This window comes from Eulemur rufifrons, chromosome 28, assembly GCF_041146395.1.
Source record: "Eulemur rufifrons isolate Redbay chromosome 28, OSU_ERuf_1, whole genome shotgun sequence".
NCBI lineage: Eukaryota > Metazoa > Chordata > Mammalia > Primates > Lemuridae > Eulemur > Eulemur rufifrons.
Genome location: NC_091010.1, coordinates 51,131,524 through 51,155,886, shown reverse-complemented (window position 1 = coordinate 51,155,886; position 24,363 = coordinate 51,131,524). Strand labels below are relative to the sequence as shown.

General features: G+C 42.0%; 1 protein-coding gene across 1 annotated transcript in view; it reads right to left on the bottom strand.

Moving 5' to 3' along the window:
- SORCS3 (sortilin related VPS10 domain containing receptor 3) overlaps window positions 1-24,363 on the bottom strand; it is a 561,026-nt gene that overhangs the window by 81,723 nt on the left and 454,940 nt on the right. Inside the window, exons 9-13 of the mRNA XM_069459773.1 lie at window positions 20,190-20,369; window positions 10,685-10,831; window positions 9,074-9,176; window positions 4,172-4,248; window positions 961-1,052 (exon numbers count right to left, since the gene is read on the bottom strand). Of these exons, the coding sequence (XP_069315874.1) occupies window positions 961-1,052; window positions 4,172-4,248; window positions 9,074-9,176; window positions 10,685-10,831; window positions 20,190-20,369 (599 nt within the window). The remainder of the gene's footprint in view (window positions 1-960; window positions 1,053-4,171; window positions 4,249-9,073; window positions 9,177-10,684; window positions 10,832-20,189; window positions 20,370-24,363) is intronic.

The window sequence follows — 24,363 nt, the reverse complement described above, 5'->3', positions numbered from 1 at the left end:
TCTTTGTCCTCACTGAAGGACTTGCACACACTCTTAGCTCTATCCCATAATCTACTTTCTCGAGAAGAAAAATCTGTAGTGTCTCTACTTCATTTCATTGCTTATCATTCATTTGGTCACTCATTCATTTCTAGATCTATTACAGTCTCATTTTCAACCCACCTCTGTTTTAAATCTACTCTGACAAAGCACCAATGACCTCATATATTGCTTAATCCTCGATAGTTTTTCACTCCGTAACTGACTTGATTTGATCGTGGAAGTAATACTGCGGATGCCCCCTTTCTTCAGCATCCATGAAAACATTTCCCTAGAGTTTCTATCTTTTTTCCCATTTCTCTGCAGTCTGTCTCATCATTTCTTCTTCCAGTCTGCATATTGGTTTTCAGCAGGGTTCCATAGCAGCCCTTAGTTTCTCCTTGTTGTACTCACTCTCACGGGGCAGTGAGCCCACTATCATGGCTTTAACTACCACCTAGTGGTTAATGACTTCAACTCTAAGGTGTCAGCCTAGACCTCTACCCTGATCTTCAGATGAATATATCTGAAAACTAATGGTCATCTCTGCTGGAATATTTATAAGAATCACAAACTCAACTTATCTAAACCTGAACTCAGTATCTATTACATGCACCTAACCCTTCTCTTGCAACAATTTCCAACTCTTCTATTTCGGATTCCTAATCTTGGCTACTTGGACTTACAGGTCCTTCCCGGTCCTTTCTGTTTTATCTGACCACACATTCCTACCACCCACCCCATTCATCACATTCCCCCATCTGAATGGTCTGGCCGTGCTACCTATGAGTTACATGATGTAAAGGATATCGGATGGATGGATGGATGGATAAATAAATGGATCAGGAAATGGATGAATGGGTAAGAAACCATGCAGAATAACTCGACACAACCCTCTTCACTAAAAAGCTGCTCATTAATAGGGTAGGGAACTGTCCTTACCACAAATGCCTGACTGGCAGAGGTGTGTGTTTCATGGCCACGAGGGCGCCACCCCAGTCTAGGAACCAGACATTGTACTCTTCATCAAAGATCTGGAACAACAACAACAACAATCATGGCAACACCTTACATTTGCATAGTGCTTAACAGTTTACAATCTTTCACATATATTGTTTCATCTGGATTCTAAAACCTTCCAACAACCCTATCAGATAGTTTGGCAAGTATTATCTCCATTTGATAGATGAGGAAATGGGCTCACAAAGAACAAATAATTCTCCCTAGGCCACTCAAATTGCAGTTTCAGGACTCTTTCTGCTAGTACTGTGAACCAGCATGCTATGTGAAGGTGAAGTCACAAGGTGCATGCTCAACTAGAAAACTCAAAGGAAAGTATGACTTCAAAGAAGCTTCCCCATCTTTTTGTCTTAGTAAGTTACTGCTCAGCCCTCTCTTCCTCCTCATCTATTCAGAGGTTTGCTAATTTATAAATGGTCTGTGTCTTACAGTGTTGTTTAAAAATTATCTAGGAACCTGAAAGACAATTTCCCTAGGCACGATGGTATACCTGATAACTGAATACATAGACTGAGCCACCACATCCCTGCAAGTTGGATGAAGACCTAAGTTTGGTGCCTGTGGACTCCTACTCTACATGCTCATTGGAACACAGTATTTCCAGGGAGTTAAATTTATTAATTCTTTGATTCATTTATTCATCCATTACCTACTCATCCATCTACTCACTCATTCACTTATTCAGTGATCCTTTTATCCATCCATCTACCCAGAGGCATTTTCTAAGCACCAACGATGATACAAGGCTCTGAGTCAAAAGAACTCCAGACCTAATCTCACATATATCAATGCTTATCCCAGATATGACTTTCATATCTCCAACTTCTAACAGGAAAAACATTTCTCCAGCAGAGAACTAACCAGTGGAGGGTTTCTTTAGACTTCTAGAGCAAAATAGGCCTGGAGAATTCCTCCAGCACTTAACTGCTGATAGTGACTCTTCCAGCCTAGATGAGGAGGTTGGGATGGCGGATTAAGTGAAAAAGGCAAGAGGGAGATAAGGAGATACAGGCAGATTTAAGAGGGGAATGAGCAGGAGGAATGGGGCATCCTGTATATATGCCCCAGGGAACACTATAGAGCAGTGGTCCCCAAACTTTTGGCACCAGGAACTGTTTACATGGAAGACAATTTTTCCATAGACCAAGGTGGAGGGGTGGGGGAGATGGTTTTGGGATGATACAAGCACATTACATTTATTGTGCACTTTATTTCTATTATTATTACTTGTAATATACAATGAAATAATTATACAACTCACCATAGATTGGGGACCCCTGCTATAGAGAAAAAGTAAATAGTTTCTCAGCCCTAAACACCTTGAGTATTTTTTCCCATTACCTTTAAAAAAAAAGAAAAATGTCCCACTTAATGGCGAGTCTTAATGCACAAAGGACCTAAGGGTGATTAATTTACACTTTGGATATAAACATAGGCTGTGACCTACAATGCTAGGCTTTTCTCTGCAGAGCTTAAAGGGTGGCTCTGTGATAAGCCACATGATGGAGATGCTGGATTAAAGTCTAAGGATGAGGAACAAGAGAAGAGTCTCGGCAGTGAGAGAAGGGAGATGTTATCCTCATACTCTCTTCTAGACATTACCGTTCTGGCCAGTGCTGGAGTGGAAAGTGGAATCCTTAGTTGTTTGGGAAAGGGAGAAAGAAACCAAAGTAGTGACAACACTGAGAAGGAATGTTACAGTACCCACCTGGCCAGGTGAGCCATTTCTTGAGGTCTAGGGACAATGGTTTGTCTGCTGGGAGTTTTTATACCAGATGAGTTTGCACCCCAGCGTCCAGCTTCCTTTGGCACTTGCAATAGGTTACCTTATATTTTGAAGGTATGATCTTTCTTTTATCTGTTCCCCATCCACCTGATTGTGGCCTTGTGGGTAGGAATCTTGACTTATTCTTCACTGTATGCCTTGTAGTACTTGACATAGTTGCTTGTGTCTGGTAGGTGCTTGGCAATTTTTTAAAATAGTGATAGTGATGACAGTGGTGGCAATGGGGGTGATATTGGTGATGGTGATGACAGTCTTCACTAAAGGATCCAAACAGGAACCTGTCCAGCTAGATTTCAGATGGTGACATCTGTCAGATGGTGACATCTGTCAGATGGTGACATCACCTTTACCATCAAGATACTCGGTACTTTTCCTTTGTATTCCCCAGGTAGAAACTGTCTCACCCTTAAGATTTAGTGAAATGTCACCTCTTCTTCTGAAGTCTTTCCCAGTTTCCTTAGTAGAATCAATTCCTCCCTTCTCTCTGCATGCTAATAATGCCACAAAAATAATGCTATCACCCTGAACTATAGTTAGTTATTTATGAACCCATTTCCTCTATTTAATTTTGAGCTCCTTGAGGAAAGGGACTCCAACATATTCAATTGCCTCTTGAGGTTTTTGCCCAGCACCTAGTTGACACTGTATAAATCTAGGTTGTCCAATATAGTAGCCACATGAGACTATTTAAATTTAAATTAATTAAACTAAATAAAATTTAAAAGTCAGTTCCTCTGTCATAATTCAAGTGCTCCATAGCTGCATGGGGCAACATAAAGAACATTTCCATTGTCACTGAAAGTTCTATTGGATAGCGTTGCTATAAATATAAAATTAAATTAATTTTTCATGTAGTCAAATATCTATTAAGCTATTCAATACTTAAGACTGAGTCTACACAAAACATAAACAACCACTGATTTCCATGGTTCTGTCAGTTTTAATGTTCTAATCCTCTTATTTTGTGGCTAAAAAAACACATCCAGAAAGGTAAAGGGATCTGCTTGCCAAGAACCCTTGGCACGTTAATGATAAAGACAGTTTTATCAGTTGTCTCCCCAACAACCAGCACAGTACTTAGCATCTGGGGCTGGTACATGCATATTACGGAAGAAAAGAATAAATGAACTAGGAAGATTCTAGTTCTTCCTATTCCCTGCCCAGTGCTCTTCTCATCTTACCCCATGGCCCTTTTAATCTGCCAGCCAAATGGACCAAACTGAACAGCTGCTTCTTAATGTTTTAAAACCACAAATTCATAATGATCCTGAGAATCCCTAGGAAGGGGAGACGTTGGCAGAACTCACTCTAAATGTCTCCTCCCTGTTCCTAAAGCACCACAGTTACCTGTCTCCACGTGTTGCCCCCATCGGAGGAGATGAAGACACCAATATCTGTATATGAGAGCTCCGGGCCAATGTTGCCTGAAACATAAGCAGAGCATTTGACATTGTCAGGCAGTTTACAGGTTAGGTGTGCTAAGGGTTGGGGGCGGGGTAGCAGAGAGTACAGGTTTTCCAAGTGATGTTTACAGTTGATTTGTGCCGTCCCTTTCTTGGTGTCATATCAAAAACCCAGCAGGAAGAAAAACCCAATATGGAAAAAGAATCAAACAGTATGACAAGAATGCATCTTTAAATGGTAAGACTCAAAGACAATATCGATTAGCTTGGGTCTCTTGAATTATTCACTCAGTGTACCAATAATCTCATAAATTCCTCCTGACAGGTGTCTCCTGAAGGGAGTAAAGAGTAGGAGAGTAGACACTCACGGAAAAGCTGGGCATAGGGGCCCCTTACTCCTCAGGTATAATTTTAGCCTAAGAAAAATGTGTGTGTGAGAGTGTGTGTGTGTGTGTGTGCGTGCGTGTGTGTAAGAGAGAAACAGAGAGGGAGGGAAGAAGAGAAAGAGAAGGTGAGTTCATGGATATGTGTCTGTGTGCATGTTTCCAACGTGAACTTGCAACATGTCCCTTGAATGTCAGACAGTTGAGTGACCCAGTGGTACAGACTATGTAACCTATATTTTAATATAAATTGTCCAGAATAAGATGACCACACTCCGCACACCATGGCCATCAAGCATGACAGGAAAAGAAGTGACCTGGTTTATGCCTAGCCCAACCAACACTTACTGCTTCCATCCTTTCACTCTCTCCTCTTCTCTTTGCCCTTCTTTTTCTTCCACTTGCACTTCATTACCTTGTGCTTATGCTTATTACAAAGAAAGTAGTCAAGATTTTTAGCCCATCTATATTGCCTTAATTGCCCCAGTGGAAAGCCTCCTTCTCAGAGCCTAGAACAATGTCCCAGACCTAACAGTGCTCAATAATAAATAATTATGGAATGAATAAATGAGCAAACAAATGACTGAATCACGTTCCAATGTGGATGTGCACTTGGGGAGGTACCGAAAACCAGGAAGGTACCCTAAACATGTAAGAGTTTGTCATATTGGCTGATATTTTTCTTTAAAAATTGCAGGAAGAGAATGTTGGCCCACACATCTGTAGCCTAAATAAGAGCACAATAAAAATGCAATAATGAAATGTTAATTGAGCTCCTGACATTTAATGCTTCAAAATGAGAAATTAACGCCAGGCTACAGCTTGTCAAGCTCCCATCAACATTGGTGAGAATACAGCTAGCCAACTTGTTTTGATACTTAGGCTTCCCAAAATAACCCCTGGGCTCAGGCAGTAGGTGTGAGGAGTGGGGAGAGTCTGGGTGTAGAAATCTATAGAGATCCATCTGGAACTTGGAATTCAACTCCCCAGACATAGGCTGTAGGAGACATAGGTGAAGACATTAAAGAGGGATGGGGAAAAGAATGCCAACTGAAGTCATTTGGTGGTTGTGCTAACTTGAAGCATTATGCTAAGGATTCAGAAGCCATATGTGATTTCAACAGAATAGCATGTGGTGAACCATTAATGTCTACCAAGGGTGGTAGAGAGAGAGGGATGCAGGAGGGATGCAGGAGCACAGTCACCCCAGAGCAGTGTATCTGCCATCCCTGGTATGGCTTCTAAAGATATAGCTTATCACCTCTTACCCTCCTCAGAAGTTCTGCAAACATCTTCAGCTTCTCTTTCAAAGCTTGACTAGGATGGCTCGAGGGGCTTGATGGTGGTAAGAACCCACGGCTACAGTGAAGTCTACTTTTTAAAATATCTTCTATCAATTGAATGGAGCCCTGAAAGAAATACTGCTGATCACAGAGACCAGAAAGTTGGTTCCCAGATGAAGGGACAGAAAACACATATCTAGGACAAATTGATCTTTGAACGCGCCCGGTCCCTAAGTGGCCCCATGGGGAACCTCTGACAGGAAGGGCTTGGGCTACGGTGCCAGGGAAGGAGGATTGGAAGAAGGGGCCTTGCTGGCTGCAGTGGAACCTGGGAGGCTCAGTCAAAGTGGCCGCTGTCCGGGCTCGGAGAAAGAGATGTGGCTGTCACCCACGTGAGTGCTGTGACGGGTGATAGCAAGGAGAAGTGAGATGGAGAAGGACAAGGAGCTTCTCTCACCAACAGCTGAGCTGGTATATCATGGAGGTTCCACTGCCCTTTTTGGAAGCTTTAAACAACTTGCTTTTTCCCTTATTTCCTCCCAGTGCTATTCTTCTCTGCTCCTCAGTTAAACACTTTTGAAAAAAATAAAAGAGAAAGTGAGAGAATTTTGAAGTCCTCTGGGGTTAAAGATGCTTCTCTCACCACCTCTGATGGCAGTGTAAGGAGTCGCCCACCCAGGGTGGCTAAAGGCTCAGCGGAAAAGGAAGTAGACAGTGCACAGTCAACGGCAGGGGTGGGGGACGTGACACCTGTTCCCATTCGCCCTCAGTCTGCATCTGTAAATTGAGGAGGACAGGGATCACCGTTTCTACATCACAGGGCCATTGTACAGGGAAAGTGCTTTGCACACTCTAAGGCACTGTGAGGAGGCAAAGTCTTTACTATTGGCTTGAAACCCAGGGTTAAGGACATTGAGAATCCTGGTGCTTCTGCTTGCTAAAAGCAATTGCCATCTGCCTTCTGAGATGTCCTCAACAAGAGTTAGAAATGAACCTCAGGGTATACTTTTATTCATGCAGCTTCCTTGGGACTGCATCTCAATGCGAGGTGGGAAGAGGGGGCAGGTAGCAGGAGGGGAGGCAGAGAGCCCAGGGTCCCTGACACCTGAAGGCAGTGCAAGGAATGGGTGTGGGAAAGGGCCCTGCACACACAGGCTCCACCCAGGCCACTGAAAGCATGCCTCATGGCTGACCTCAGGTCCCCTTGATGGGACCAGACAAGCAGGACAATGAGAAGCTGGATATAAGGAGACACATGCCATTGATATAGCTCTGGCTTTCACTGGGGTCTCGTCAGCTGTGTTAGACCCCTCCCAAGTGTGCCAGGGCACGGCAAAAGCCTCAAGAGTAACCACAGGGGAAGGAAAAAGGAATCCGTCAATTCTGATATACAAACAAAAAATAATTCAAAAACAAATCTTTAATGTCTGCATGTTTGTTAATTTACTAAAAGACTAATGTAGAAGCACATGCTGGTCACAGGTAATGACCACCACTAATCCCACCTTGCTAAGCACTAAGCATTCTGCTAGGTCGCGTAGACACACCCTTCCATCTCTAATTTTTACAATACCCCTGCAGGGTAGAAACCACCCTAGTTTTACCAATGAGGAAAATGAAGCCTAGAGGTTAAAAACTAAGCCAAATCCACAAGGCTAGTAAGCTCAGAGCTCAGCCTGGAAAGTGGGAGGACAGGGTTTCTGAGCCTCATTGTATGCATGGTACTTGCATAGGAGATAGGAGGTGAACAAATTATATTCTTCCACGCTAAGAAGAACAGTTTGAACTTCCATAATAGTAATGATGATGACAGGTAACATATATTGAGTATTCAATACACCCTAGGCACTGTTCTAAGCATTTTAAATTCATTGCTTCATTTAATCCTGCCATTCTATTATGTTAGTACTATTATTCCCACTTTGCCAATGAAAACACTGAAGATCGGAGTGGTTAAGCCACATAGAACAATGCCTGGCTTTACAGTAAGCCCTTCAAATAATATTATTCATAACTTTTATTATTGATCACTGTTTTCCAGCATTGCTTCTAGTCTAGCCCTGGGCCTCCTGTGGGCCTTGAGGAGAGGTACAGGGTATAGCAAGCCCTACGTCGAAAGGACCAATCCGCTTAAATGACACAGTGTGGGGCTCAGTCCCCAAGCCAGGGAGCAGCAAGGGAGCCCTCATCTCTCACCACCTGGCTTCCCTGAGCCCGGTGGTATTAAGCACGGTGGATCCCATCCACGAGGGGTTGAGAGGAGCTGACTGACATGCCAGAAGGCTACACTAGCTGTCAGTCTGATTAGGGTGGCTGGTCACTGGCAGTGTCTAAAAACTCATAGAGTTGGGGGCTTGGAAATGAAGCCATATCTAGGAGAGCAGGAACTTCAGAGGCCAGAGCTTTGAGTTGATGAGAGAAAACAGAATGTACCAGCTCAGAAAGTCACTGTGAATATATCTGCTTTCATTAGAACAAAAAGCTGCTTAACACCAGAGCTGTAACTTTCCAGATGAGAAGCCTGCCTTGATTCATGCCATCAATGTATTCCTGAAAAGGTGCATGTAAATCCAGCGCATGCTAATCAGAGCACACTCCCCCGGGAGACTCTCACTTTCATCTCAGAGTCACTGTATCTTCATTTCTGACGGATGCGGAGTAGACAATGGTTCCAACAATGCAACCTTAAGTTTTTCTGCCCTTTGCCCCAGGCTCTCAGCCAAGTAGTCAATCATGTGTAAACAAACCTTAACATGCACCAGAGACCTCCTGATTAAAAACAGTTCAGGGGTGAAACCCTTCGTAAAGAATCCTCTGTGCAAAGAGAAAACGGCCCTAACTTATATTTGGTGAGCCAGGAAGTTTATATATCATGTTTTCTTAAAGCGTGAGTTCTCTATTACAAACAATCTTTCAGATCAGTCAGCTTACTCTGAGAGGAGCCCTGGCCTCCTGCTAAGCACAGGGGACTGCTCTGTGATGGGGGATGATGCATTAACCCAGAAGTTACAAATGTCCGGAGCTCTTTGCATCCTAGGTTCTCGGATGGGCAGTGGGGATCTATGAACCCTGTATATTTTCTGGAGAGAGTTCCCGAATGAGTCCCTAGTCCAAAAATGGGTGACGAACTTATTCTAGAAGCCCTCAGAGAGGAAGAAGCCCAGGGAATTCTTTCCTTACCTGTAGCCACCACGAGTCCTGGGGCTGTCTCCTTGCTGGAGATTCTTCCTGAGGAATACGGGTTTTCAGAGAGCTGCAAGTGCAGGTGTAAGGAACAGAAGGGCTAAAATGGAGAAGAAAATAGTTTCATTCCTGCAACTATAGACACACACCCCTGCCCCACTGGAGATGGGGCTTCCAGATGTTCAGCTTCCAGAAATAGAAAGGTGTTAGGCGATGAGCTACACGCTTAGTTTTGGGCAGGGGTCACCTCCACCTGAGATGGTCGGGTATGCACACATCTGGAGTCACCCTGGGCACCTTTCACAGCCGTTTCCTGCCCCTGGCCCCACCCACCACCCAGAACCTTCCCCTCTTCTCCTCACCCAACCCATCTATCAAGGCCCCGTTCCCAGCTGGCTTTATGAAGCCTCCCTGACCACCCCTCCTCCAGGATGACACGGACTTTCTCCCATATCTGACCTTGACCATCAGCTCTCTCCTTGCAGCTCTGAGGGACCACTGGGAGGAGTGAAGGGAAAGCTACACGAAACAGCCCAGGCCTCTATCCTCATCTTCAACTAGATTGTCTCTGTTCTACCTGTTTTATGCAGTTTGTTCCTGTTTATAATTCTATTTACAATATTTGACATCATCATCTAAAACTCATATAAGTCTGTGTTCTGTATTTATTTATTTATCCCCACTGGGGTGTTCTTATTGTAAAAGGGTTTAGGGATTTACATATATATATATATATATATCTCCTATACAATAAATAAAAATGAGAAGATGATGAAATAGAAGAAAAGAGAAAGTTTGGTTAAGAAAATAAGATGAAGCCATGGGTAATGTTTGAGGGAAAAAAAGATCATGCCGTGACCAGTTCCGAGAGGTGGGCAGCCATTCGCTTTGGCCTTCCTAGTACTCATAGCAAAATAACATGGAATTAGACTGAAAACTACAGAAGGAGAAGGGCTCTGTCTGTCCTATTTATCACTATACCCCCAGTTTTTAACATAGCATCTAGTATATGAGAAGGGGTTAATGAATTAATAAATCTTTTTGAATAGGTGACAAAAGGTAACTTTTTGCTCAGGAGAATCAAAACCATTTCTGGGACCTTATGATAATTTCTTGAATAGGGCTTCATTCAGAGGGCAGTGAGGGTTGTGAATTTTATTGTTAATTGGCTGTCTTTTCTTCCCACCTGGAGTTTCAGCACATGGGGGCAGAGATACCATCTCACACGTCATGTCTTCCACAGTGCCTGCCCCAAGATCCCACTATTCCTTACAGCAAGAACCCGAAAATGCTGAGACCGATTACTTGTCCCATGCGGACACTGCAGCTTGACCTTTCCTGTGCTCCCAAGATGACCTTTGCTCACTCCAACATCTATCAGGCACTTATCAAGACACGATGCAGCACATCAGCTTCGGTTTAGAGAGTGTTACTGCCACCAAGCTCTGGCTGGGTCTGAGTCCACGGGCCAATGCCCTGGGAGTTGTAGGAAATGACTGCTGAACACCAGCCCAGTTCCCGAGTCCCCCTGATGAAAGAAAGCCCCCAAAACAGCATCCCCCATTAACCAGCCTGGCCCTGAACTTCACATAAGACAGGGTAACTGACCAGCAGGCAGTGCACCGGGCTTCCTCTCAGGTCCACGTCTGGAGCTTGCAGTAGGCGCCAGTCCCTGCCTTTGTTGTAAGTGATGTACGTCTTCACCTGGTCATCCACCTTCTTGTTTGCCAGGAATATCCCTTTGATACCTGCTACCTAGGAAAAAAGGTGAGAGATGGAGAACCGTGTTGGGCCAAAATGCCTGTGGGCTTGGAGAAGCCCTGAGAGAAGCCCCAGGATTTTCCGCAGCATGTTGCAGGGACAAACAGGAAGGGAAAGAACATGGTGAGAAATTTTGTATGCCACGTGGTCTCTGAAAGGGTTTAAGAAGTTCATCTCTGTACCCTATGCCACCACCCCCAGATGCCCCGTCCCTGTCTTACCTACCTGCTTTGTCCCAATTTATGTGTCTCTGTCCTTAGTTCTGTAGGACCTGATCTTCAACGGACTATTAACATTCCCTGTGAAGTGGGACTGTTGATAATAACAGAAGGAGCTACCCCTTCTAGAGAACAGGTGCTTTTCCTCAGGAGGGGCTTCCAGATGGGTATTCAAGGCAGCAAGGGATAATCCTTAATGGTGGGAGTCAAGGCATCATGATTAGTAGTAAGGTAGATATTTTTGAGCAGAAGACCCAGCTCGGAGACTGGGCATCTACCTCTTTCCATGCCACGAGCTCACTGGGTGACTTTGGATAATTCCTATGTCATCTCTGGGTCTCAGCCAAGGATCACTTTGAAATTGGTGGAATAAGCTCTATTCCTCCTCTGTTCCCCAGTTGGCTGGCAAGATCCATGGGATAATGTGAAATGCTCTTGCCAGTGTTCCTGATGCATCAGGATTTGCAGGCCTTTGATATTTTGAAGAGAAAAGAGCATCACCACAGAGCAAGCAGCTAGAGGATTAAAGGAGATTTATCACCCAGAAGGGTACTAGGGTGGGCACAAATTCCACTCAAACTTTTAGTTCCTTCTGTTCTACAGGCTGGGCAAGAAGAGCAGACATTTAAAAACAAAACAACAGTGTCCTGTGTCAAAGAAACATTCCCTTAACTTTCTGTAGAAGTTCCAGCATGCTCCAAAGCCAAAAGGCAATTCAAATCATTTAAATACGTACAAACTATATGTCAAATGGCACGTTTTGTGGGTATCAGATATCTCAACGTTTTAATTGTATTTGTTCCCCTGCTTCAGGGACCACGGCCAACTGAGGTGCACTGCAGTTCTGAGGAGGAAAGGGAGCGTTCCACAGACGAGAGCTTTGTGGGTTTTTTATTTTATTTTTTTAATGGCATAATTTAGTTGATGAAATAAAAAGTCTTTTTGTTTTTTTAAGTAACCTGATTGGCCTTGAAAGAGAATGCCAACCCAAATAAAAATAAACAAAGAAATGGACAGAGAATGTCAGGAGGAGAGTAGAATTATCTGGAAGGACACCACTGGGGGAATTTGACAAAGGGCCAACAATAGAATTGATTAGATTCCTGCCTTGGACAGAGGGTAGGTAAGGAGAGAAGCCAAGGTATGCGTTGGGTGGGGGGGACTGGTGTCACAGGCAAGCCCTTCCTCAGAGGCGCCCTCCCTGCCCTCACAGCTGACAGGACCATTTCTGGCAGGGTGGCATCTCAAATGCTCGTCTAGGGGCTATGAGGCCCCCACATTGCCTTGGTCTTTAAAATCAACTGCAAAGGTGTTTCTCCTAAACCTAACTGCCAATCCTCACAGAGAATGGAATCTGGGTTTCTCTAGAACCTTCTGCCTAAGGGAGGCCTTTCAGCATTCTCTTTGGCCACAAAGCTGGTGCCTTTTCTGATGGATCCCCAGCTAATGATTCTAGGTAATGACTCACTTTCCTAAACTAGTCCTCCCTGCCACCCCTCAGCCCCAATGTGTGCCCATGGCCTTGTGCCACTTCCTGGGAGAAAATATACAGGTCAGACTCAGACTCCTGGGCCCACAATCCCACTGTGCCTGGGGAGCTGCTCTCGCTTCTCTCTACCCCCAGCTTTATGCCCCACAGCGTGAAACACCAGCCACTGTGCCAGGCCACCTCTGTGCTCTTCCAGGCCAGCATGTTTAGCAAATGGAACAGTCATTACATATTTTCCCACTGAGAGCTGCACCACTCAGATGGGCATCTTCTGCGTGTCCCATATGTTCCGAGAACAAAATCAGGAGAATGAGGACTAAAAAGATGCAGAAAGGAGAAGTTTCCAGGGAACCTATGTGTAGCTCTGAAGGCATCTCTCCTGCAGTTTTATATAATGCCACAGCAATCTCCCTCCTGTCTGAAAGAACCAGGACACTTCCCATTTGTATTTGAATAGTTCAAAGCCCTTACATTATTACTGAATTGCTTTTTCTTGGCTCCATGTCTTGTATAAATGAACTATAACTTTGGAGGATGCTTTGCTTTTGTGTACCCTAGGCCAACAGTTTTCAAACTTTTGACTGCAACCCAAGTGAGAAATACGTTTATGTTGTAACCTAGAAGACTCATAGCCATATATGCATGTACGTGTCCACAGGTATGTACACACATAGGTATTTCTGACACAAAAGTATCATGAAACACTACTTACACTCACTACGTGCAATGTAAAGGAATTGGAGAATGAGACATGCATTGTAACTCTCCTTCACCCAAGGAGGTAGTTAGCATCCAATAAACTTGAAGCATGCTTCCTCCCACTGTTGTGCGAAATCAGAAGTACAACTGCTGCTGCTGGTCCCAGAAGCCCAGGGAGAAGGGGACTATGTGATGGTGCCAAGACAAGAGGGCAGTACCAGGTGTCAAGCCTGTGTGGCCCACTTTCCCTCTGGGAATCAATTTGAGGTGCAGAGGGAAACCGACAGCAGGCCCCTTGGCAGAGCTCTGAGTCCAGGTGGCATGGTCATCTGTTGGTCACCTCCCTGGGACCTCAGGACAAAGAAGCCAGGGCTCTGCTGACAAAAGCAATTACTGTGATCTGCCTTGGGCTGTCCCTAGAGTGGGACCTGTGGTGAGGGGCCGATGAAGGTCAGTTCAGGGAAAAAGTCCCTGCGGAGTCGATAAGCAGCTGTCCATCTGGCCCAAGAAGGGCTACTGAAGGTCATGATGAAACAGAGGGTGGAGGGCAGGCTCTAGGGAGAGGAAAGGCAAGGAAACACCAGTAAGATGGGCAAAGAGACCAGGACACTGAGGCTGGCTCAGGAGGTTTCATTTTGTCCATCCCAGTCTAGTGGGGTCAACTTAATTAATCATTGGACAAATGCAAATAAAACTCATAATGAGATACTACTAGGTCCCTATCAGAATGGCTAAACACACACACACGTACACACACACCCCCCAAACAAAATAAGTACTGGTGAAGACATGAAGTAGCTGTGACTCTCATATTGCTGGTGGGGATGCGAAGTGGCCCTGCCGCTTTAGAAACAGTTTGGTGGCTTCTTGTAAACATATACTTAACAACCCTACTCCTAAGCATGTGCCCATGAGAAATAAAAGCTTATGTTCATGGGAATGTCTATAGAAGTTTTATTCATAATTACACAAACCTGCAAACAACCCAGATGTTCTTCAACTAGTGAATGGATAACAAACAATGGCACAGCCACACGATGGAATACTACTCAGAGATCAAGAGAACATCTATTGATGTACTCAACAACATGGGTGAATCTCACATACATTGTTGTAGGCAGAAGAAAAGTCAGACTGCAAAGGTTACTTACTATGTAATTCCATTCATTGACTCTCTAGAAAAAGCAAAACTGGAGAAAAGAGAAGTGAGATTGCTGTTTTTCAGTAACTATGGGTGGAGGGCCATAAGAGGGAATATTTTGGGTAATGGAACTGTTCTATATCTTGATTGTGGTGGTAGTTACACAATTGTATGCACAAATAAAAGTTCACAGAACTGTATACCAAAAAGGGTAAATTTTACTGTGCAAAAATTATACCTCAATAAAAAAAATAAAAACAGATGTGAAAAAAATGTATAGGGGAAGAGCCTGAGTTTTTGTCCCAGACATGGATTCCTTCAAATGTAGCACCACCAGCTGTAGGATCTGAGTGAAGTTAATAAATGCTCTGCAGTCTCATAAGCACAATGGGAAATGAGACCTACTACAAAGACATATTGTGAGAGATAAATAAGAAAAAATATATAAATTGTTTACAATTTTGAAATCCAATATGGTAGCTGGTAGCCATATGGCTACTTAAAATTTGGCTAGTGGGACTAAGAAATTGATTTTTAATTTTACTTAATTTTAACCAATATAAATTTAAATTTAAAAACGGATACCCAATTCAATTATTGGCAAACTTTTCAGTATGTTTGGGATGACGGGTATATCAATCTCCTTTTTCTACTTTAAATTTGATAAAATGTAAATACTGATCAAGTATTTCTGGTGAAAATTTAGCATATGAATTGAGATGCATGGGAAGTTAAAATATATCCAGGATTTTGCAGACTTAGTATAGAAAAAATATAAAATATCTCAACAATGTTTCATATTGAGCATACACTGAAATTCTGTTTAGATACTTTGTTTAAATAAAATATATTATTAAAATTAATTTCATCTGTTTATTTTTTACTTTTTAATGTGTGTGGTAAAAATTTAAAAGTGTATATGCAGTTTACGTTATCTATTTATTTGACAGCGCTAGTCTAAGGCATTGCTGGGCATGCTTTTGCTATTATTATAAGCAGTTATAAGTGTGATGCTTAATATCCAGGAAACCATTGAAGAAAATGCATCAAGCCAGCAGTTCAGAAAATGTTTCCATAATATAACTGTGGATTTTGGAAAGAATATTTGTTTCTTGATTTATCAGTGGAAAGTAATTAAAAAGAAATGAATGGGTGCAGTGCGCACTGTCTGGGGGATGGACATGCTTGAAGCTCTGACTCAGGTGGGGCAAAGGCAATATATGTAACCTAAACATTTGTACCTCCATAATATGCTGAAATAAAAAAAGTTAAAAAAAAGTTTATAGTCGGGGATGTGAAGAAACCACAATAAAACTCTACGTGAAAAGAGTGTTATAAGAATAATTATTAATACTAAGCACACACAACAGACGATATTCACGAGCAACACCAGCCTTGTTTTGAAGGAGTGGGCTTCACCTTAAAGAAGAGAATGATTATTATTTGGTCTCCAAGTGTTATTTTCTTCCCTAATTATGTAATTATAGCCATGGCAATATTGTACTTTGAGGCAGGGATTAGAGAAAGAACAAGGAAGAGAATCTCTCTCTATAGCGGAAATCTACTCCAACAGATTTGAAATGGGAATTGTCCCAGCCTTGCTGGATTTGGGGGAATGCAGCAGGATTGATCTCCATCCGTGTCCTCTTAGTGCCAAGGTTTACAAGGTGAATTCCCAAATAAGTTCTTGCTTTTGTTTATTCTTCATTGTCAAGAAGAGGCTTGAGAGGTCCATGCATAAGATGGAGTGATACACCAGTAGCTTTATGAGGCCAAGGTCAGCCCAAGTCACCTGATATCTGAAAATTACCTAAAGGCATTTGTGACCTTTCAGTAAAGAGGAAATAGGTGCAATGTCCTTTTATAATATAAAGTCACAAATTAACCTGGCACCAGGGACTACATCATGTATGCAAATATTTTCTGGGTATGTATATGTGCAGAGAAAAGATAGAGAAATATTATCCCACAGAATAAATGCCCAACTCTTCAGTCAAGCTCTTTACCAGTATCTTTTTTTTTTTTTATTTCATCTTATTGTTATGGGGGATACAGAATTGCAGGTTACATACGTTGTCCATGTAGCGCATTTCCCCCCAAGTCAGAGCTCCAGGTGTGTCTGATCCCCAGATAGTGCACATTGCACCCATCATGTAGGTATATATCCTTCCCTTCCCCACCCCCCCTTCCCGAGTCAGCACCCTCAAGCATTACCATTCCCCAAACGGTGCGCAATGCACTCATTGTGTAGGCATACGCCCATCCCCTCCCCCACCCCCACCTCAGTCTGATATCCGATTGGTGTCGTTCCCAGATGTGTATTTAGGTGATGTTCAGGGAAACCAATTTTCTGGTGAGTACATGTGATGCTTGTTTTTCCATTCTTGGGATACTTCACTTAATATAATGGGTTCCAACTCTCTCAAGGAAAAGCATAGAGATGTCGTATCTTCATTATTTCTTATAGCTGAGTAATACTCCATGGTATACATATACCACAGCTTACTAATCCAATCATGTATTGATGGGCATTTGGGTTGTTTCCACATCTTTGCGATTGTGAATTGTGCTGCTATAAATATTCGGGTACATATGTCTTTGTTACAGAATGATCTTTTTTCCTTTGGGTATATGCCCAATAATGGGATTGCTGGATCGAATGGCAGATCTGCCATTCAATCTTTACCAGTATCTTTACAATCATCTCCATTACTCCATAAGGCCACTCAACATTCCATGCAAAAGGACCTCTATTCATCTAACTCTAGTTCTCTGCTTCTCATCTCCAGCAATTCATCATTTAAGCCAACTTATCTCCCCAAATTCCTCAAGTTGGAATTAATCTTCCTCTTTTGTAACTCCACAACCTGGTATAATCACACCTCTAACACAAGTCAGACTATGGTCACTACCCTACAGAGTCACTTATAGCCTTCCAGGAGATTGTCTCATATGTCAGTCCTTATATCACCAAACGAAATATACTCCATAAAAGTGTTAATTTAGCTGAATTGAATGTGAAAACTTACTTGTTTTCCCCAGCTGCATTATTCAAGGGCACTTGTAGTCTAGAAAAATTGTAGTGTCTTTGCTAACTGGCCATATGGTACACAATCACAGTATCTATGAGAATCTCCAGTAAAGAAGGTTAAATTCTAATGAGCCCTAGAGACCAATTAAACAGAGCTTTATGTCCAAACCACAGAACGTTAAGGCCCAGGTGCAAAATGGCATTGCCCTCTAAAAATCTTCAATATGGTCATGGTCTAAATAATGTCAGGTTCCAATCTACCCAGTTGGTATTAAGTGACTTCTGGAGTCTCAAACCCAGCTCCTTATCCAGCCCTCATTCTTGTCCCCAGTGAGCCTCTATTCTACACAATTAGCCTGGCTATCTCACTGCCTCACAAATCTGCACCATCCATTCAATCGTTGGCTCATTCCATTCTTAATGTTTGGAATGCCTCCACTTCTTTCCTTTTTCCTTGCCAGGGCAGAAGACTGATAATCAGAGTGGTAACTTTGAGGAAAAAAAATGGGCATGTACAGCTCATCCCCATGTCCCCTCTTTTAGGAATCTACCTGCAAAGATCACATCCTCTTCACCTCAATGCTATGGTATTTTAGGAACAGGCTTCTATAGCAGAGCCTTTAATTTACCATTTCTGCCTGTCATTGGATAGATGAATCCAATTCTGGGGTATAGTATTAGCATCCCTCTTCCTTCTACATTATTTTAAAAGCAATAAAGCTGTGTTTGATCTCCATTTGTCTCCTCCCTTTTCTCTGTCTCAGTTGGTTCCAGCATTGGACAGGTAGAAGAGGAACAAACTAGACTGCAACCTTGTGGAAGGTAAGAACCATATACCTGTCCTGCTTTCCTTGTGGGCTTGAACACAAAGTAGGGGCACACTTAACCCTGGTAAAACTGAATGGAGAACAAACTCAACAGCAATAGTTTTTTTTCAGAAAATGTGTCCTGCTTGGTATGTCTTGCTTCTCTATAGATGCAATGACACCATGAATTTTTTTTCTTCAACAAGACTGAAAACACAAGACCAACTCCAACAGGAAGAAAAAAAATTACATGTATCTGGGCACATTGTTCATTTTGATTCATGCTGCCCTTCACATCACAGTGTTTCCCTGTTCTAAATGACCAAGGATTTTCAGGCTCCCTTTTCTCGAGAAGGAACAGCACAACAGCACAGTGACAAACTCCTCCACTGTATTAAGAGGGTCAAAGACACAGGAACTTCTTCACTACAAGGTCATCTGCAGCATTGTCTGTCCCCTCTCCTATTTCGGTCTGATCACAGAGGCACATCTTATCTCTATAGCCTTTCTTATACAAACACGAACTTGGAATGGCCTGAGTCCTAGGATCATTAATCCAAACCCTCCCACAAGATATAATGTATTGCCCAATAACAAAGGCATATTTCTGCCTCCTGGTATGATTAGATGCGTGGAAGCATAAGCTTCCCAAAGGTTACACCCCCTAGTCATCTCTACCAGTCTTTACAACTCTGTGAAAAAATCTGGAACATTACCCAAACTGGGACCTTGTTGTCAAAGGGAATTATTTCAGCACTTGTCAGTTACCTTCTAGGAAATCAGGATATTTCTGCTGATGTTGTTTTCTACCCAATGACATTCACTCCCATTTTTAAAAAATGTACTTCCATTCCTCCCATGCCTTTGTGCTATCCCTACACCTAACAGAACAGCCTTCACCTTAAATATTTCCACCACTCTCAGTAACTGAGTAGCCAACTTACATACCAGCACAGGGATGCTAGAACTTTGATAGGCATTACTCAGAGGAGACCACTGGAGAGCAGAAGCCCATGCACTTACTCCTCTGTCCTGAAAACCACCCTCACTCCTCAAAGAGGAAAACCACGAGGGAGCAGCTCACCCAGGCCATCTGAGGTTAACACCCAGAACAGACAATTTATCTCCTTCCATGAATGATCTCAACCATCACAGCCTGTGTGGATTTGACCATCAGTCACTGGTGAATGTTGGATAATGAGATACATCTTCTCTGTTCAAATCAAACCTTCATATCCAGGTGGTCCCTTCACTGTGGCCAGGGCTATCAAAGGTCACAGACTGTCACTAGAGGCATGAAAAAGCACTACATCTTCAGGGTCACTGAAACTAGCTATTTTTTTTTTTTCCAGTGACTACGTGGAGTCACTTGATTTTCCAGATAAATTATTCTTTAACTGGTAATCACATTAAAGAAAGCAATATAAGTGAAATACTTATGCCAAGGCCAGTTTTTCACCCCATACAGATGTTGGCATCAGGCGCCATCTTAGAAAACCCCCCACTCCTGTTACTGGTATTTGTTTTTCTTTTTCTATAAAATTTGTTCATAAGACATGATTTTCCAAATAATTTAAGGTACATAAATAGCCCTACTCCCTCTATCTGGGGCCCATAAGAAGAAGCATAGAGTTTACAAAGCTACCTGAAAACCCACCTAGTCCAAGTACCTTCATTTCTAGCTTATAATCATGCTCATGCATACAAGAATGTCAACTTTATTGAGTCAGCCATCCCACAAGATACTGTACATACATTCCCTCATCTCGCAATAATCTCATTGGGTAAATATTTATCTCTATTTTATTGGTCTTGAGGTACAGATAAGTTAAGTTCCTTGCCAAAAGTCACACAGCTGCTAAGTAGTACAGCTGGGATCTGAACTCAGAACTGGAATGCTTGTGTTTATACCATTAAAACTCATGAAAAAGAGCTAGATCCAGGGGAAGGACAATTTTGGCTACATACCTCATACAATTCGATAATGATGTTTCCCATTAGGCCTCGGCTGCTCTTAATGTTCTCCATGGCCAGAGTGAAGTAGATCCCACTTGTGTCTGAGATGTAGAGGTTGTACGTGTCGTTCTGGTTCCATTCTTGGACTGCTGCAAACACTTGGTTCTCATCAGTACTGATGATGTGCATGTCCTAGAAGAAGATGGAAGGCCTGTAAGACGGCAGATCTCTACATCTCTCTGCCCACTGGGACTCCGAGTAATTACCATGACTTATGAAAAGCTTGAGTTATAGGCAATGTTAAACAATTCTGTGTCAGACCAAGGCTATAAATTATGGGCTTCATGATCTCTATTCCTTACTAAGTGAAAGCAAGATACGTATAAGTGGCTTTGGTTGATATTGTTTTCCATGACTTCCAAGGACTCATCCACTTTCATTTTTTATTTTTATATCTGAAAGTTAGTGTTATACCAACAGAGGCAGACAGCCTTGCAAGAGGAAGCTCACACATGCAAAGAAGACAGGGCCTATCCTGTCTTCAGATCTTCATTTATGTTTTTAAGTTTTATGATGTAATGGTTTATACATTTTTAGAGCCTTCAGAGTCATGAGGATTGCAAGAAGGGTGCCATGGAGGCATAGCCAATGGTTGGGGCTCTGTACTTCCAATCCTGTTTTAATCACAGTAACGTAACTTGAACTTGTTGTAACCAGAGTTCTGTGTAATATTTTAGGAATACTTGGTAAGGGAGATTCTGCTGCTCATAAAATAAAATTATATTTGAAAATCAATGATATGGAGGAAAGAATACTCAACCTGGAATTTACTGTTATGAATCACAATGTAAGCACTGCTATAAGTCAGCTGCATCATGGTGAATGTGTCAATCTCCCTGAACTTCAATTTTCTCACCTAAATTTTCACTATTGTGAAAAGGTTGTACTACCAAGAAAAGTACCTAATATTTAGACATTATTCTAAGTCACCTAAATGTATTGTCTCAATGAAAAATCAATATGATTCTGTGATGGAGGTGATATTATTATTTCCACTTTGCTGAAGAGTAAACTAAGGTGCACAAAAGTTTACTGATTTGTTTCAGATCATATAGTAAATGGCAGAACCAAGTTTTGAACCTCTGTGGTCTAATGCTAACTGAATGGTTAGCTTCTACCCATTTGGATATATAGCCTCTAAACTAGGGATTTCAAACTAATGACTCATGAAGTAAATACAGACCATAAATATTTAGTTTGACCATATCCCATATGGAAAATTTGAATCTCTGGTCTTTTAGGTGGAGTCAGCACCCTATTAGGGTCTCCGCCCTTCATATCCATGTGTTCTTATGATCTACCACTTACATTCTGAGGTTAAATTCCTGGTTCCTGAAGTCATTTTAGTTTTAATCCTGGGTTGCATCATTTCTAAAATGAAATCTAGTAGTTCACAATTAAAAATAATTTACAAAACTATGTGGCCAGACACTGTACAAAGATTACCATACATTTAAGCCCTTACGCTGGGAACTTACACTGTCAGGAGAACATGCGGACATGGATAAACATTTGCCAAAAATGGGACAGTTTAAAAACGCATGAAGGTACTGCCATATATGCCAAACAGTAATAGATAGCAAAGGAAAGACACCCTTGTCACCATGGTGTACAGCACTTGCTATAGGACCATGAGCAATTGGAGCTGACAGTAAGTTAATAATCAAGAGGGGTCCAGCCTTTATTTGATCAACCTTTCCCAGAAACCATTTCAAGTAAAAAGAGACAGCAATGTCTATAATGTCAGGACCACGGAGAGCTCCTCCAAGATGACTTAAAAAGGAGCAAGCACATTTGATTTGGACAACCTGGAGGTGGGAGAAGTAGGAAAGCAAGTTCTGAGTCTTTTTATTGAGGATTCTTTGTCAAATATCAGCCTCTGGCCTTGAACTCTCTAGGTCACCTTGACTAAGACCTCACTTGCTCGTTTGTGCTTACACACCTTGTAGAATTACAGGTTCCTGCTGAGCTGCTTCAAAACTGAAAGAAAGCTCACTCTTAAAAACCATGTGAAGAAATCACATTGTGTTGGTGTGGAATGAATGCCCAAGAACCCAGTAGGAGGGGAAATAGCAGCTGTAGGAAATACGAATTAAATTCACTTACCCTGTTAAAAATGCAATAGAAATGCCGGGTTTTCCCCAGATGTTTTGGTCATAAAAATGAATGAGCTAAGTTGTTTTAGACTAAACTAATGTAAAAGAGGTGAGGGGAAAAACAACTTAAAACACTGGGGCATGGTCAGGATTAGAGACAGCCAGGTTTGCTGTGAGTACAGGTGAGGTTAATGCTGTCCTGGGGCTGTGTCACCTGGTGAACAGGTACTCCAGGCTCTGGAGCAAGAGATGCTCTCTAGTATCTAGGATATGGATGTCTGCTTGAGAAGTCCTTAATTGGCCAAAGTCACTCTGCTAATAAATGGCATTGCTAAGATTTAAATCTGAGACTTAATCTTACTTTAAAGCAAATCTTAATCAAGAAGCCAACATTTAAAACACTATGTCAGTGGGGCTATAACTTTGGTGTGCACCAAAATGACCTGGAGGTCTGACTAGCATACAGACTCCGTGGTCCTGACTGCCTGAGATAATGACTCAGCATGTTTGGTGCAGAGTCTTAGATTTTACTGTCTGGACAAGCCCTCCACATGACTCTGGTCCATCTACATCTGGGGGGTCACTCTTTGAAACATGCTGAACTATGTGACCTCTCTCCAAATAGGTCTTATGGTGGAAGAGGGGTCAACCAATAATAACCAGAAAATTAAGTCTTCAAGAACAAAGAAAAGCAGTATTAGTTAAAATTGGTTGAATAGGGACCTGGCTGATAATGAAGCTTATTTCTTGAATCTGGCTACTTCACTCTGACTCCAAAGCATGTGTCACTTCCTTACTTGCTGGTCCTCTAAACATGCAGGGAGAAATTTGTTGATGAAGAGAGAAATCAAAAGAAGGAAAATACAACATGTGTAAATTCAGATTGTGATTTTACTATAATTGGAATTTGAAGAGTGTCAGACCAAAACCACATACATGTTTTTATTTGGAAAAAAAAATTATAAATAAGATTACCCCTTTGCCCTGCCAAGATAATAATTTCGGAGAATCACAATTGCTTTTTGAAAATCCAAACCTTTGACTTTCTCAGTGAACAATGGTGAAAATATTTCACAGTTATTGATGCATTTTCTTATAATTTGGGCCTAATGTAACCTTATTCATTATATAAGCACCTATATTATTAAGCATTTGTGATGTGCCAAATACCACAATATATAGAGAAAGAAAGTGCAGAAACTACCCTCAAGAAGATGCCCCCGTGGTAGAGACTTCACATATGCTTGCAGCCTTTCTTGAACTTGACTAAATGCTACACTCAAGGAACTAAAAATGGTGACCATGCAGAATGCAAGAAGAACTTAGTAACACTGTTTGAAGAGTAGCAAGAGGAAGAGGATCGAGAAGAGGAAATCAGAATAAAATACTGTCAAACAGAAGAGTTTCAAGCATGGATTTTTTTTTTCGCCTGCATCAAAGTGGTAAAAAAAAAAATGTAGAGACGTCTATTGAATTTGGCATGTAGGTGGTCACTGTAACAATAGCTAGAGTGGACAGATGGATTCAAGGCAAGAAGACAACTAGCAGTGGGTTGACGAGTGAATAGGAAGTGAGAAAAGACATTAGAATTTCAGAAAACTCTTTAAGAAGTGTGACTGTGACACAGCAGAGAAGAATAAATCTGTAACTGGGGAAATGTAAAAACTATGGAAACAAAAGGTTAATATCATTGTCATTATCATTATAATGAATTTTCTAGGACATATTTCCCCTCTTCTCTCTTTTTTTATTCAAAATGGGATTAACCATATTCTACTGTCAAATAAAAAAAATGAACTCAGATGTAGGCAGAGGAGAGATGTCATTTGAAAACACTATTGCAAGGAGAACACTCTGACCATAATATCTGCAAGCATTTCAGAGCGAAGGCAGAAAAAAAATTACGTCTATAGGGAAAAGTAAAACAAGGCTAGAAAGAATCAGGTGTGGGGAGTAGGTTGAGCAGGTGGCATGATCGAGATATTGAGCAGGAAATTATTTTCTTTGGGGTCAGCTGATTCTCAGAGGGG